The 17,158-nt window shown below is 45.0% G+C and overlaps 1 protein-coding gene across 2 annotated transcripts in view; it reads left to right on the forward strand.

Annotated features, from left to right (window-relative positions):
• Positions 1 to 16,690, forward strand: part of LOC144491741 (protein transport protein Sec61 subunit alpha-like 1) — a 35,458-nt gene extending 18,768 nt beyond the window's left edge. The window contains exons 6-12 of one of the 2 annotated variants that reach the window (XM_078209987.1): positions 4,358 to 4,467; positions 4,994 to 5,147; positions 6,713 to 6,873; positions 8,848 to 9,045; positions 10,597 to 10,788; positions 12,349 to 12,425; positions 14,396 to 16,690. In XM_078209987.1, the coding sequence (XP_078066113.1) occupies positions 4,358 to 4,467; positions 4,994 to 5,147; positions 6,713 to 6,873; positions 8,848 to 9,045; positions 10,597 to 10,788; positions 12,349 to 12,425; positions 14,396 to 14,582 (1,079 nt within the window). In that variant the 3' untranslated portion in view covers positions 14,583 to 16,690. Of the gene's footprint in view, positions 1 to 4,357; positions 4,468 to 4,993; positions 5,148 to 6,712; positions 6,874 to 8,840; positions 9,046 to 10,596; positions 10,789 to 12,348; positions 12,426 to 14,395 lie in introns of both variants that reach the window. The other variant, XM_078209986.1, reaches the window with a different exon arrangement.
• Positions 16,691 to 17,158: the final 468 nt, after the last annotated feature.

Here is a 17,158-nt window from a genome sequence, read left to right on the forward strand (position 1 = left end):
ACCTGTTTCACTTTTGCCAATTTTGGACACACTGATCTTGGGTAATGGATTAGGAATTGTGTAGTGTAGAAAATTAAAAGGGTATTTAAATGCTTTAAAGTTACTGTTACATATTTTGGGATAGTTAGTGTTGTGGCATGGCCCCTTTAAAAAAAAAACGCTCATGTGGTCACCCCATGACATCATAGACTCTTTTGGAGATGGTACAAAGATATGTAGAGGGACAGGTGGTGTTGAGGAAGCAGGGGGGCTGCAGAAGGACTTGGACAGGTTAGGAGAGTGGGCAAAGAAGTGGCAGATGAAATACAATGTGGAAAAGTGTGAGGTTATGCACTTTGGAAGGAGGAATGGAGGCATAGACTATTTTCTAAATGGGAAAATGCTGAGGAAATCAGAAACACAAAGGGTCTTGGGAGTCATTGTTCAAGATTCTCTTAAGGTTAACGTGCAGGTTCAGTCAGCAATTAGGAAGGCAAATGCAATGTTAGCATTCATGTCGAGAGGGCTAGAATATAAGAGCAGGGATGTACTTCTGAGGCTGTATAAGGTTCTGGTCAGATCCCATTTGGAGTATTGTAAGCAGTTTTGGGCCCCATAGGATGTGCTGGCCTTGGAAAGGGTCCAGAGGAGGTTCAGAAGAATATGGAATTAAGAGCTTGTCATATGAGGAACGGTTGAGGACTCTGGGTCTGTACCCGTTGGAGTTTAGAAGGATGAGGGGGGGATCTTATTGAAACTTACAGGATACTGCGAGGCCTGGATAGAGTGGACATGGAGAGGATGTTTCCACTAGTAGAAAAAACTAGAACCAGAGGGCACAACCTCGGGCTAAAGGGACAATCCTTTAAAACAGATGAAGAGGAATTTCGTCAGCCAGAGAGTGGTGAATCTGTGGAACTCTTTGGCGCAGAAGGCTGTGGAGGCCGGGTCATTGAGTGTCTTTAAGACAGATGGGTTCTTGATCAGTACGGGGATCAGGGGTTATGGGGAAAAGGCAGGAGGATGAGAAAAATATCAGCCATGATTGAATGGCAGAGCAAACCCAATGGGCCGAGTGGCCCAATTCGGCTCCTATGTCTCATGGCCTTATGGAGGCTTGCAGGGAGTTTAGATCTTAACCCTGTACAGTAACCAACCCTGCAGTGTGCCTGTTTGCTGTGCTCTGTTCCAACCCTCGCATGGCACCTCTATGCTACTTGTTATTGCACCCCACAGCATCAAGACCCCATAACAAGTAAACTGACCTCGAGCAGGATCGGAAAAGCACGAGAAAAAAATTAAATAAAACTAATTTTTTAAAACTGCAAATTCACAGGGGCTAGAACTTTGATTCAGAAGTCGGGTAGTAGCAGAGCAACACGTCATCGCAGCATCGAGAGTGCCGGTGAGGTACAAGAAAGAAAACTTGAAAATTCATAGCAGTGAAGGACATGGTAGACTCCAGTCAGCAATATCCACATACATGTTCATGTAACACGGGCGCCACGGAGCTCACGTGCCAGAAAGAAAGCAAAAGAGAGTCAAAATCTGTGCAGTAAAAGGAACAAAGAGTGAGTTTGTACTGAAGAAGTAATCAGACTCTCGGCAAAACAGAAGCCACGGAGTTTGAGGTTCCTGTGTAATGTACAGGCAAAAAGAAATTCAGAGGAACCTTCCTCAGTACTGTTGGAAGTAAAGCATTTAACGTAGTTTAGTACAACCAGACAAGCCCGGTAAGAAAACCCTCGAGCGATTGGTGAAAGTTCTCGAAGAACATTATTCACCGAAGCCACTGATCATCACGGAACAGTTCCGGTTTCATCAAAGAAATCGATTAGAGGACGAGAATATTTCACAGCTTGTAGCAGCCTTAAAGCATCTCGCAGAATATTGAGAGTTTGGTGAATCATTGGTTGACACTCTTTGAGATCGTTTGGTTTGTGGGTTAAGAAATGGGGCAATCCAGCGTCTCTCGCTCACCTGCAATCATCTTTGCGAGAACTGATGACCTGGTTAGGAGATGTCAGGCTGATCAGTTGCTAGCTTCACATGCTGAGTTGTCAGAATCGTCTTGAGATGAACATCCATTTCGAGCCCCTGATGTTGGGCCTGTTACTACCCCGAGTCTGAAATAACTGATGACCCTGCTGCTAGTTTCCCCCATTGGGAATGATACCGAGATCTCGCCACGGGAAGGAATATCACCAGAGGTTCCTGAGAACATGTCCAGGGTCCGACACAGCCATATTCCTGAGCGGTGTATACAACCAGCGAGGAATCAACATCCTCTAGATCACTCTTCCTATTGATTGTATAGAGTCATGTTGCATAGCCTAATGTATGTAGAAAATCTTTGATGCAATGTATAGCCACCCGAGCAATTTGTCATTGTGGCCTTGAAGATAGATGGATGTTTGTACATTTGGGGTAGCTAGTGTTTTGGCATGGCCCTTTAGGCAGTCTAGACCTTTATCCTGTACTGTACCAACTCTGCGATAAACCTGTTTGCTCTATTCTGTTCCAACCCTCACGTGGCACCTCTGTTCTGTTATTACAACCCACTGCATCAAGATTCCATCACAGTTGCAAAAAGTCTTTTCGTTTCATATCCACTGAATTGTAGTCATGGTTGTGTAGATAAAAGTCACAGTCTATTGGTGCATAGGAAGACCCTATACACCTTGTAGCGAATAGACTCATTGGTGGCGGATATGTTGGCTGACACCTGTTAAAATTTCAGGCCTCTGGTATCAGGAGTTTTTCTTCACCTAAAGAGTGGAAAGTTTCTGATTACATATACACGCAGCAATGAAGCACTCCTTCAAAAAAACCGTGTTCCTGTAGCATCTTTCACAACCTCCAGTGTCCCAATGGACTTCACAGCCCATGCAGTACTTTGAAATAGTATAACATTGGAAATATGGTGGCTAAGTTGTGCACAGCAAGCTCCCACAAACGACAATGTAATAATGACCAGATTTTTATTATGTTCTAGATTGAGGAGGGAAATTAACCGGAAAATTGAGGATAATCCTTTACTCTTCAAAATAGAACCACAGGATCTTTTATGTCCACCTGAGAAAGCAAACGTGACCTCAGTTTGATCCGGAAGACGGCATCTCCAGCAGTTCAGTGTTCCTGCACTCTGCACTATGCTGGAGTGTTCATCTTCATTTTTGTGCTCAAGCCTTGGAGTGGGTCTTGAACCCACAACCATCTGACTCTAGTGAGAGTGCAGCCAATTGAGGTACAGCTGACACTGGTGTGTCTACCTAGATGGCGCGCTCAAATCCCGGATCTGAACCTGAACCAGGAATGAGACGAGTCCCAACAACCTGAGCCAGACTCTGGTAGTCTGATGTGACCTTCCCTTTCAGTGATTGCTGCATTTGATGTTGAACGAGCTGAGGCTTCACTTCAATCTCCTGGTACAACAATCCCCAGCGTATTGAATGTTCCAGCTGAGGACTTCTACAAAGAGCTCGCACTTTGTCACAAAGCTGACGCATCCTCCTTTTCCCAGAGTTGGATATAGATTGTGCGCACAAATCCATAGGAATTGGAAAATAGCCCCAGTAAACTGACACTCGGATCCAATTAAAGTTTTTAAAAAAGTAAAGTTTATTTATTAGCCACTATTAAGGCTCACATTAACACTGCAATGAAGTTATTGTGAAATTCCCCTAGTCGCCACACTCCAGCACCTGTTTGGGTCAATGCACCTAACCAGCGCGTCTTTCAGATTGTGGGAGAAAACCCACACAGACACGGGGAGAATGTGCAGACTCCACGCAGTGACCCAAGCTGGGTCCCTGACGCTGTGATGCAGCAGTGCTAATGGGCGGCACGGTAGCACAGTGGTTAGCACTGCTGCTTCACAGCTCCAGGGACCTGGGTTCGATTCCCGGCTTGGGTCACTGTCTGTGTGGAGTTTGCACATTCTCCTCGTGTCTGCGTGGGTTTCCTCCGGGTGCTCCGGTTTCCTCCCACAGTCCAAAGATGTGTGGGTTAGGTTGATTGGCCATGCTAAAAATTGCCCTTAGTGTCCTGAGATACGTAGGGTAGAGGGATTAGTGGGTAAATATGTAGGGATATGGGGGTAGGGCCTGGGTGGGATTGTGGTCAGTGCAGACTCGATGGGCCGAATGGCCTCTTTCTGTACTGTAGGGTTTCTATGATTCTATGAACCACTGTGCTAGCTTGCCAATTTAATGAATTGATCCGCTCTGATTCTGAAACGTGTTCTTGTATTGATTCTGCTCCTGCGAAGCACCTTGGGGAAATTTAACTACATTCAAGGTGCTATATAAATGCACATTGTTGTTGAGGCTTTTGCTTCGTGTACGTACCTGAATGGTGACTACTTTTTGCCCTGCAGTCTTTGGTATGATCATCACTATTGGACAAGCCATTGTATACGTCATGACTGGGATGTATGGAGATCCATCGGAAATGGGAGCTGGCATCTGTCTGCTGATCATTATCCAGGTAAAGCTGCTGAAGGCTTCAGTGTGAAATTCCAATACTGGGGGTGGCCGTATTGCCTTCCGGTGACTACTCTCGATAATGAAATGTATATCTGGACAAACTTTGTCCTGAATTTGATATCGGGTTTGTTCATACATTTTGAATTTGAGAGTGCTGTGTTGAACTAAACCCAGGACATCTGTGTCTGAATCAGGAGAAACAGTATTGATCCATTCAAATGCAAATTCGATTTGGATCAATAGGTATTTTGGATGTGTTATGAGTGATAAAACATGCAGTACGGTCACTTCATATTGTTTTCCTTTCTGTTTGAATGCTCCTCAAGCAGCCAGATTTTGAGTAATATTCCTGCTCTCAGTATTGCAAATTGTGTTTTCGCCAAAGTGTGCGGTTTGGAAAAGAAATCTTCTAATTTAGGTCCATGGTAATCGTTCGAGCCTTGGACTGTTCCAGACGAGCTGCACTGCTTTATTTCCTGGCAGAGTTTCTCTCGGCCTTATCGATGGAGCTTTTAACTTGTTTACAGCTGTTTGTTGCTGGCCTCATTGTGCTGCTTCTGGATGAACTGCTGCAGAAAGGATATGGCCTTGGATCCGGTATCTCCCTCTTCATTGCCACAAACATCTGTGAGACCATCGTGTGGAAAGCTTTCAGCCCTACTACCGTGAACACGGGTAGAGGTAAGCGGTCTTTTTACTCTTAAAACATATACAGCACAGCCGGTCTAAACGTTCTGGGTGATGGGCTAAAGCTTGTGATGAATACTACAATGACTGTGCGAGAGACCAGACTGATCAGAAGAGGCAAATCAAATGGATAGTTGGACTAGAAACTGCATTTTGATTAACGCAGAGGAGCACTTAGAAGGGGAAAGTGTTGGTTGAGGCATGTGGAGGTTGAGAGAAGTACCCTGGATAAGGGCCACATTGTTGATAAAATAAAGATGCACAAGTCCTGGTCAAGGAAACTGACTGAGTCACTCTATCCATTTGCAGAGTAGATCACTGTGCCTTGTCCTTGACGTTTGTGTTAAAAATATTTGTCACCAGTTGTTAACAGGCGGGATAATACCACACGGCAAAGAGATAAACAAAACTCAAAGCATGTTTGCTCCCTCTTGATCTCTGGCAGCAGTGTGACCAGTTAACATTTCTAATATTTGTACTGTGTGTAAATGCCTGACCCAGGAGAATACGATGAAAGCTCTGTTGTGGATGACTTCAGCAATCCCACATAAATGAGTTTGAACCTGTGCTAACAGGGTCATGAGTGGCAACTTTTTGGACCTTGGTGAGACCACATTTGGAATATTGTGTGCAGTTCTGGTCACCTCACTATAGGAAGGATGTGGAAGTGCTGGAAAGAGTGCAGAGGAGATTTACCAGGATGCTGCCTGGTTTGGAGGGTAGGTCTTATGAGGAAAGGTTGTGGGAGCTAGGGCTGTTCTCTCTGGAGCGGAGGAGGCTGAGGGGAGACTTAGAGGTTTATAAAATGATGAAGGGGATAGATAGAGTGAACGTTCAAAGACTATTTCCTCGGGTGGATGGAGCTATTACAAGGGGGCATAACTATAGGGTTCATGGTGGGAGATACAGGAAGGATATCAGAGGTAGGTTCTTTACGCAGAGAGTGGTTGGAGTGTGGAATGGACTGCCTGCAGTGATAGTGGAGTCAGACACTTTAGGAACATTTAAGTGGTTATTGGATAGGCACATGGAGCACACCAGGTTGATGGGGAGTGGAATAGCTTGATCTTGGTTTCAGATAAAGCTCGGCACAACAACGTGGGCCGAAGGGCCTGTTCTGTGCTGTACTGTTCTATGTTCTAACTCTCTTTGGGAAGAAAAAAGATCCAGCTGTACAAAAGATGACCCCTTGTTTGGCCTGTCCAAATACAAAACCTTGGAAAGGTGTCTCCTATTGATGAGCTTTGAACCTTGAGATGGTGGGGTGTAGTTTCTCTAGAAATAGAGATGTCTGCACTTGACTGTGATGCTAATAAAGTAAAAAGTAAAGTTTTTGTTTATTAGTCACAAGTAGGCTTACATTCACACTGATGAAGCTTCTGTGAAAATCCTCTGCATTCATGTTCAACCTTTTTAGCTGGATAATGTAGAGGAAACTCAAATGGATCTTTAAAATATAATGTTAATTACATCAGAATTCAATGTGCAGTGAAGGTTGCAGTATTGTAAATAATCTCCCAATCGAACTACTTTTTAATCATGGCTTCTGTTTCCAACAGGTACCGAGTTTGAGGGATCAATCATTGCCCTGTTCCATCTCCTGGCCACACGACAGGACAAAGTCCGTGCTCTCCGTGAAGCCTTTTACCGTCAGAACCTGCCGAATCTCATGAACCTCATTGCCACCATCTTTGTATTTGCAGTGGTCATATACTTCCAGGCAAGTGATCGGTGAAACCAGGCTGTGAAAATTGTTCATCTTACTGCTGGTTCCAGGAACTTGGAGCAAAATGGCGACCAAACTTACCGATTTCCAAGTGAAGCGTTTTAGATAACTTTCTAAAGCGCGCAGAATTATCAAAGATTGTTGGTATATTAATTGAGAGGGGATTGTGAGAACTGGGAGCTATCTGTGCATGATTTAGGGATTGCGTTTTGTCTCCAGGTTGCTGTTGTAATCAAAAATAGAACATGCTGGAAATACTCCACTCTAGAGAAACGTGACTGAGTTAATGGTTTCGATCAGAACTGAAACGTTAACTCTTTTTTTTCTCTCTTCACGGATGTTGACTGACGCTGGTATTTCCAACATTCTGCTTTTATTTCACATTTCCAACATCGGCAGTATTTTGATTTAGGATTTTTGTTGCAGATTTAATTGTTTTTGTCCCATTATGCTTTGGTGACACAGTTGTTAGCACTGCTGCCTCACAGCGCCAGGGACCCGGGTTCGATTCCTGGCTTGGGTCACTGTCTGTGTGGAGTTTGCACGTTCTCCCCGTTCTGTGTGGGTTTCCTCCGGGTGCTCCAGTTTCCTCCCACAGTCTGAAAGACGTGCTGGTTAGGGTGCATTGACCATCCTAAATTCTCCCTCAGTGTACCCGAACAGGGGCTGGAGTGTGGCGACTAGGGGATTTTCACAGTAACTTCATTGCAGTGTTAATGTAAGCCTACTTATGACACTAAATAAAACTTTAAAAAAATATTTATTTGCCCCCGCTAGCCAGAGAGGGTATGGAGTCTGATAATTGGGATCAGTGATGTTTTAGACAGGCTGGGTGGGAATGGCAGCTTCTATTTCCTGAAGGACGTTTGTGAATCGATTGGGAATTTTTGGCAGCTTTTTTCTGGCTGAGAAACTATACAGTTCTGGCTTCCACGTATCACAGAGGACGTGTTGCATCAGGGAGCAGATTTATAAAGATGCTGCTAGAAATAGAGAATTGTAGCTAAACGGTCGAATTGGATCGATTGGGCTTGTTTCCTTTGGAATGGAGGGGTCTGAGAGGAGAATTAATTGAGATGCCTTAAATTCTGAGGGAATCTAAATAGAGATAGGAAGGGCCTGAGAGTTCAATAACCAGGGGGCATAGATTCAGAGGATTAGAAGTGAGTTCAGGAGAAATATCCTGGGGGGTTGGTGGGGGATCTGGAATTCACTGCCTGAAAGAACCATAGAATCCCTACAGTGCAGAAGGAAGCCAATCGGCCCAATACAACACCTATCCCATCAAGCTTTTCTACACATCTAATATTCCCATCATCCTTCAGTCTGCACCAACTCATCGAAAGAGCATCTTACCCAGGCCCTCCCCTCCGCACTATCCCTGTAACCCTGCACATTTACCATGGCTAATCCGCCTAATTTGTGCATGAAACCCAAGCAGCCATGGGGAGAACATGCAAACTCAGCACAGTCATCCAAGGCCGGACCTGGGTCCCTGGTGCTGGGAGGCAACAGTGCAAATCACTGTGCCGCCATGCCAAGAGGGTGGAAGAGTCAGAAATCCATTTGAAACATGGAAATACAGGGCTCCGGACCAAGAGCTGGAGAGAGGGGTTAGGCTGGATAACTCTAGATGAAATTTCCACCTGTTCTTGAGAGGGATTGAAAGAAATGAGAGGTATCTGTACATGATTCAGGGATTGCATTTATAAATATTTCTTGTTTTCCAATTTTCTATATTGCAAATTTTACTGAATTTAGTGTGTAAAATATTGCTTCTAGCACAGATAAAGTTGGTTGGTGGGTAATTGTTTGGTCCACTAAGTGCTCAATATTGTGCCCGGGAATGTGTTACTTAATCTCTGCAACTGGGTTCAATTTCACAGTTTAAAAAAAAAAAAAATTTTGAATGTTAATGACTTCAAATAGTAATCGATACTAAAGCAGCTTTACGTTTGCACCTTGCAGGGCTTCAGAGTAGATCTTCCAATTAAGTCTGCCCGTTACCGTGGACAATACAACACCTATCCCATCAAGCTTTTCTACACATCTAATATTCCCATCATCCTCCAGTCTGCTCTGGTCTCCAACCTCTACGTCATCTCTCAGATGTTATCGACGAGATTCAGTGGCAATTTCCTCGTCAATCTACTGGGGACCTGGTCTGTAAGTACAACTTTTTTTTGTGGTTGGGGTGAGAAGCGCATTTCTTCAAACCGGAGACATCAAGTCGCGAGCAAACCAAGTTAATGTAGGCTTGTTGTAACTCCACCACTGAGATTGAGATGTCCCCCTGTTTCTCCTCCCTCCCCCCCCCCCCCCCCCCCCCACCTGATGGCCTCCAGCTGGTTAATATTGTTGCTGCCTTACCCATTGGGAAGCCCTGCTGGAATTGACCAGATGCTTCTAGTGTTGGTTCTGAATTTATCTATTTTCTTCCCTCTTGTTTATAAATCCATCCATGGCCGCCTCAGTCCCTTTCTAACCTCTTCCGACCCCAAAGCTCTCGTGACATCTGCACTCCTCTATCCTGAACATCCCAGATTTTAGTTGTTTTGCCATTGATAACCATGCATCCAGCTACCCTGGGTTGCAAGCTCTGGAATTTGCTTCCTAAACACACTTTCTCGCTTATTGCCCCACTATAAAAGGCGCAGTGTAAATGCAAGTTTGTTTTCCCAGTTTGAATCTGTTCTCCTGTCCCTGTGCCATAGTTTGTGGAGCAGTAGAGAGGCAGAACGTGAAGTCTTGTGTGTGATTGGGGGGGGAAAAACGTTCGGCAGGGTTTACACAAGAGCAGGATCGGACCAGAGGCTGCTTCATTGGTTCAAGAATTTATTCAAACAGAAAAAAGTTTAAGTGTAGATACTTCCATGTACCTGGCATCAGCTTTGATCAGGCAGCAGTTTCTGTGTTGTTTTTATTTTTAAAGGAAATTGGATAAATCGCTCAGTCAATAAGGAGGATGCGATTGGTGCTGATGTGAATTTGAAGGAGTTTTTGTTAAATGCCTTATCCAGTGGCGCGGAGTTCCTCGGCATGTGTGCGCCGCTAAGTGATGTCCAGCATTTGGATGTTGCAGTTGTGCCCAGGGGTCCTCTGGGAAGGTCAAAATAAAGCACGGCTCTTCGTCGAATCCCTACAGTACAGAAGGAGGCCATTCGGCCCATCAAGTCTGCACTGACCACAATCTGACCCAGGCCCTATCCCCGTAACCCCTGATATTTACTCTGCTAATCCCCCTGACACTAGGGGCAATGGAGCATGGCCAATCAACCTAACCCGCACATGTTTGGAGTGTGGGAGAAAACCAGAGCACCCGGAGGAAACCCACGCAGACACGGGTCAAACTCCACACAGACTGTGACCCATGGCCTGAATTGAACACGGGTCCCTGATGCTGAGAGGTAGCAGTGCGAGCCACTGTGCCACCCCTCTTGTTCCTGAGTGTGGCCCCCTTACCCCGTTCTGGGAAGTATGAAAGCTGAACGAGTGACTACTGTACCCAGTTAGTCTAAACTCTCTCAAAGGTTAGCTGTTTGTGTGATGTGATGGACAATAGCCATGTAGAAAACATCAAGACCTTTGGAAAAGATAGAGAGAAAATCAGGAGCAGGTCTTGTCCATATTGCGGCCTGAAATTGACGAATCGGAGGTAACTGACTGCTCCTTCATCCCGTGTTTTCTGAATAAAACTTTTCTTTTCTCCTTTTGAAGGATAATACGGGTGGTGGTCCTGCCCGAGCATATCCCGTTGGGGGTCTCTGCTATTACCTCTCGCCTCCGGAGTCATTTGGTTCGGTGTTGGATGATCCTGTTCATGCAGTGATTTATATTGTTTTCATGTTGGGCTCCTGTGCTTTCTTCTCCAAGACCTGGATCGAGGTGTCTGGTTCCTCTGCCAAGGATGTAAGTGTAGCAATTTATTTCTCTCTGTGGGAATCTTGCCATCAGTTCCCTATTGATGTTTTATTTTTTAAAATTGTCAACCTGCCCAGTTCCCTGTGGACCTGGGTTCCATCTGTCTGGTTGGGCATTGGATCAAAGTATAAAACTACTTCTAATTTAACATTAGATACACTCTCTTTCTCAGATGTCACAAGGTACCTAATGTGGTAGACGGCAGTATTGTTGGATTCATTGCAGCAAGTGAGTTTAGTAGCTTTGAGGCTGAGTGCGATGTCCTTTCACACTTGCTGGACCCAATCCTCCAGTGCCTCATGCTGTCCCTAATGCTCTATTCCCAGAGAATCGTAGAAGGTGCCATTTGGTCCATTGTGTTCATGTCGACTCTCTAAGAAGTGCAAAAAATAACTGGCCCTTATTAGGGAAAGGGCAGTGCAAATAGTCAGGGGCTATTATTTATTCTAGCACAGATTTCCTGCTCCACTCCTTACATTCTCCTCGCCCCCCTCTCCCCCCAAAGGTTTGTTTTCTGTTATGTGGTTGGGGGAAACTGCAGCAGCAAAGGAGAATCATAGAATCTCTTCAGTACAGAAGAGGCTATTTGGCCCATCGAGTCTGCACCGACCACAATCCCACCCAGGCCCTATCCCTGTAACCCCACACATTAACCCTGCTAATCGTCCTGACACTAGGGTCAATTTGACATGGCCAGTCAAGCTAACCCGCACATCTTTGGAGTGTGGGAGGAAACCCACGCAGACATGGGGAGAAAGTGGCGGCACAGTGGTTAGCAGTGCTGTCTCACAGTGCCAGGGACCCGGGTTTGATTCTGTCCTTGGGTCACTGTCTGTGTGGAGTTTGCACGTTCTCCTCGTGTCTGCGTGGGTTTCCTCCGGGTGCTCCAGTTTCCTCCCACAGTCCGAAAGATGTACGGGTTCAGTTGATTGGCCATGCTAAATTTACCCTTGGTGTCCGGGGGACTAGCTAGGATGAATGGGGTTACGGGAATGGGGTCTGAGTGGGATTGTGGTCAGTACAGACTCGATGGGCCAAATGGCCACCTTCTGCACTGTCGGGATTCTATGAATGTGCAAACTCCACGCAGACAGTAACCCGAGGCCAGAATTGAACCTGAGTCCCTGGCACTGAGAGGCAGCAGTGCTAATCACTGCCATCGTGCTAGTGCAGTCAGCAAACCTTGGGGGAAAAGCTGGTGATTCAAGTGGATTTAAAGATCCCTAATTCTACTCTCATCAATGACCGAAGCCACTGAAAAATCATCAGTTTATTCGTTATCTTGTGTCACAGCCGCTGCCAGGCCAGCCAATATTGAATGTTGGGTAATAGCTGAAATGTTTGGAGATGTTGATGAGGTACCACTTAACTGCTGCTCTTGTTTTATCTCAAATAGAATAACTGTTTACTGGATTGGGACCAACATTTGAGACTATCCATGACAGACTAATATCCTTGTATTAATGTTGAGGTCTGTGGCTTATTCACTTGCATTCTCTGCTATAACAGCACTATTGAACTGGAATATTTTTTTTCATTGAATTACAGGTAGCCAAGCAACTTAAAGAACAGCAAATGGTGATGAGAGGACACAGGGAGACCTCAATGGTCCATGAGCTTAACAGGTAGGTCACTAACCGTGTCGCATTTTTCCATTAAAATGCTTAGCGATGATTCTCATAGATTCATTCCAGAACAGAAGGTGGCCATTCAGCCATGTCCAAGCTAACACTCCTAAGAAGCAATGAATGTTCCCCACCCTTTTGCCACATTTCTTCCTTTTCCGATATTTAGAAAGTTTAGAAAATGTCAAAAAATGTACAGCAGAGAAGGAGGCCTCTCTGCCAAGCTATAACCGGGCTCCCAGCCTAATCCCATCTTCCAGCACTTGATTCATAATCCGTACAGGACTTCAGTTCCATATTCAGAAACCTTCTAAATGAGTTGAGGTTTTCTGCTCCGACTGCCCTTTCTTCATCTCCCCTCTAATCTTTCTGCCAATCACTTCAAATCTGTGCTCCCTAGTCACTGACCTCTCTTTTGCATCCACTCTATCCAGGCCCCTCTCAAACTTGTACACCTCAATCACATCTTCCCTCGGCCTCCTCTGCTCCAAGGAAAACAACCTCAGCCTATACAATCCTTCCTCTTGGCTGCAATTTTCCAGTCCTGGCAATAATTGAATTTTGCATTCAGTTTGAGGGAGAGAGGAGTGGGTCTAAGGCTATATTTTAAACTTTAAGGGCAATTGTTCAGGTATGAAAGCAGAGCTGGCTAAAATGAATTGGCAATTTAGGTTAAGGAATAGGACCATAGAGGTGCAGTGGCAAGCATTTAAGGGGATATCTCCGAATGGATATCCATGGTTAACCAGAAAGGTTAAAGATAGTATCAAATTTAAAGGGAAAACATATACTTGTGCAAAGACAGCTGGTAGGCCAGAAGATTGGACTCAATGTGAGGAACAGCAAATGATGACTCATGGATTGTCTGGCTGACAGGAAGCAGTGAGTAGGCATAAATGAATCTTTTTCAGAGTTGGCAAGATGTAATGAGCGGTGTGCCACAGGGATCAGTGTTGGGACCTCAACTGCTTACAATTTATATAAATGACCTGGGGGGGGGGGGGGGGGGGGGGTTGGTTGCCAAATTTGCTGATGACATAAAGATAGGCAGGGAAGTAAATTGTGAAAGGATGTAAGGAGACTACAAAAAGAAAGATATAGATAGGGCACAGATCTGGCAAATGGAGCATAATGTGGGTAAATGTGAAATTGTCCATTTTGGCAGGTAGAATAAAAAAGAAGCTTCTCTGAATGGTGAGAGGGTGCAGAGGGATCTGGGTGTCCTAGTGCATGAATCACAAGAGGCTAGTATACAGGTGCAACAAGTAATTAGGAAAGCTAATAGAATGTTATCATTTATTGCAAGGGGATTTGAATACAAAAGTAGGGAGGTTATGCTTCAGTTGTACAGGGCAGCGGTGAGACACATCTGGAGTGTTGTGTACAATATTGGTCACCTTATTTAAGGAAGAATGTAAATGCATTGGAAACATTTCAGACAAGGTTTACCGCACTGATACCTGGAACGGGCGGGTTGTCTTATGAGGATAGGCTAGGCTTGTATCCACTGGAGTTTAGAAGAGTAAGAGGTGACTTGGTTGAAACATACAAGATTCCGACAGAGTGGATTTGGAAAAGATGCTTCCTATTGGGGAATCTAGAACTGTTTAAATATAAGGGTTGTCCATTTAAGATGGAGATGAGGCAAATTTTTTTCACTGAAGTCATGAGACTTTGGAACTCTCCCTGAAAAGGTGGTGAAAGCAGTGTCTTTGATTTTAAGGAAGAGATAAATAGATTCTTGGTAAGGAAGGGAGTGAGTGGTTATCGGGAGAGGGGGGGTCGGTGGTGTGTGTGTGCAGATGAGATGTAGATTTGAGGTTGCTATCAGATCAGCCATGATCTTATTAAAAGCCAGGGCAGGCTCAAGGGGCTGAATGGCCTACTCTTGCTGTTTGTTCATATGTTGGTTTATTGGATATAATAGTCTGCAATTTGTACTTACGAGTCCTTCAACTTATGTTTTACAGATATATTCCCACTGCCGCTGCTTTCGGAGGCTTGTGCATTGGTGCACTGTCTGTACTTGCGGACTTTCTGGGGGCTATTGGGTCTGGCACTGGTATATTATTGGCGGTGACCATCATTTACCAGTACTTTGAGATCTTTGTGAAAGAGCAGAGTGAAGTGGGCAGCATGGGAGCTCTGCTCTTTTAACCAGTGTGCTGACGCTCCTTTCCTTTTGAGTGTTTTAGTGAGAGTCCAGGCGAGAGAGATTTCCCAATTTATCACAGCAGGGAAGAATGTTCCTGAACCCTTTCTCCCCAGAGCCGCTTTTATTTTATTTTCTGGGAATTCACTGCTCTGGGTAGGATAGGGTTAACTCAGCTTTTCATTGTACCAAGAACTCAAAAACATTTTGGAAACTTGTTTTGTTTAATTACGGTTAAAAGCACAAATTTCCACCATGGGAAAGCGTTTGTGTGTGTGTGTGGCGTGTGTGCGCGCATGCATGTGCCTGCACGTGTGGCGTGGTGCATGTGCCTGCACATGTGGTGTGTGCGCGCATGCATGCACGTGTGTGGTGCATGTGCATGCGCACGCACGTATGATGTGTGTGTGTTTATTTTTGATTCAAAGGTGCAACGAAGAGATCCAGAAGCAACTTGTGTTTGAGTTTAAAATTCTCTGTGCCCCTGTGGGTCGATGCATGTATTACTGAGTCCTCCCGATCAGGAAGTCTGCTTGGTTCTGAGTTTCTAAGCCAGCAACAGATCAATCAATAGTGTCCCCAATGTGCCTGATCTGGGTAATTGTGAAGGGAAGTTCAGACAGCACTCCCAACCATAAATCCAAAAGCGCCAGCTCGAATAGTACATCGATGTATGGCGAGGACAAAATCAGATTCTGCTTTGGTGCAGCTTAAAGTCCAACCACTGTCCATACCTAAGCTCAGACATGAAGGGGACGGCCCACAACCGTGGAATGATACCTCAGCAGAAATTGACCCTGTCCTGGAAAGAAGGGGATAAGACCGCGGGGGCGATTTAAACGATCCTGGGACTGCTGTGTCCTGTAAATAATGCAGGGCTCATGTTAGAGATCTGTGTAATAGCACTGCCCATCCAGAGATATTCAGTGTCATGTTGAGATGCTGTCCATTCATCTCCCACCCACCCCCCCCCCCCCCCCACCCCCCCATCTCCTCCTAGCTCCCACCTCTTGTGTTAAAATATGATGTGGAGATGCTGGCGTTGGACTGGGGTGGGCACAGTAAGAAGTCTCAACACCAGGTTAAAGTCCAACAGGTTTACTTGGTATCATGAGCTTTCGGAGCGCTGCTCCTTCACCAGGTGCTGAAGGAGCAGCGTTCCGAAAGCTCGTGATGCCAAGTAAACCTGTTGTACTTTAACCTGGTGTTGTTAAATTATGGTCAGTGCAGTTAAACTTCAGATTATATGGTTTAGATAGTAGCTGCACCAGCAAGTGTATTGGAGTTTCTCGAGTTTTGAGTATCTAACGATTGAATTAATTGTCCGGATGATTTGTATTATAGCCAGCTGTCCAATTGCTTATGCTCTTAAACTTCATCCTGAGGTGCAAGCTAGAATGAAACAAATAAAGTTTGATATTTAGCTTTTAAAAGCAGGTTAAATGTAGCTGTTTTTTTTACAGCTGACTGATGCCTTTTAGTTTCCGTTTCCTTTGTCTGCAGCACTTTTATTGAGGTGTTTGTGTGATTTTTATTCCATCACCTGCTGGTCCAAGCCAGGAGAGAAGGTGGTTGCCTGCTGCTGACCGTCCTTCACTGACTCCTGCTGCATTATAGATGGACACATCAGGCCTGCCCATGATACTCAATTTCCTCGGTCAAATTGTTTGATGACACTAGTTTACCCGGGCAGAATGGCCACATGGAGAACTGTCCTCTCTCCTAGGGAAAGATGAGAATGTTTGGTGCACTGAGTGCATTCAAATGCTAAACTCCATCAGTAAACTTGCTGGCATCTATTTCCAAGCTTTGTTTTTAAAGTATAGTTAGTTTTGTATATAATTCTCAGCACCTGGATGAAAACTGATGTTCCTCTGTTGTGATAATGACATTTGAAAGGATTCTCTCTTGCTGAATGGTGTAAAAACATTTCCGGATTTCTCTCTCCTTTCTCTCAGCCCGTGGTTCCAGTATGGGGGGAGGGGGGAAAATGGAATTTCTATGCATTCCTACCTTGTTGGCTGTGACTAAACCTCGTTAAGCAGTGTTTGTTTTCCCCCAGGACCTGCTCACTTAAAATTCAGTCTTTATAAATAAAAAGTGTTTGACAACATGTTGATCATGTTTTCCTGATTGTGTGTGTGTGCATAGCTGATTCTGTGAACGCACATAGCACGCAATCGCAGCATCAGCACCCCCTGTACAGTGCACAATCGCAGTGTTAACGCCTTGTGTACAGCACGCAATCGCAGCATTAATGTCCCGTATACAGCACGCAATCGCAGTGTTAACGTCCCATGTACAACACGCAATCGCAGCATTAACACCCCATGTACAGCATGCAATCGCAACATTAATGCCACATGCGCGCACAATCGCAGTGTTAACGCATGTACAGCACTCAATAGGGGCCTTCCATCCAACCAGTTTACACTCCAATCAATCACAAAGCCATAGAACAGCCTCTGGGCTTCCAGTGGGAGAATGGGAGCCTGATGCTGTATTTGTTCTTCCAATCCTCAGTAGTCCAGAGATTTAGGACAAAGCGTGAGTTTAACACCCCTGTGATCCCATGTAATGA

Source organism: Mustelus asterias, chromosome 3, assembly GCF_964213995.1.
Source record: "Mustelus asterias chromosome 3, sMusAst1.hap1.1, whole genome shotgun sequence".
Taxonomy (NCBI): domain Eukaryota; kingdom Metazoa; phylum Chordata; class Chondrichthyes; order Carcharhiniformes; family Triakidae; genus Mustelus; species Mustelus asterias.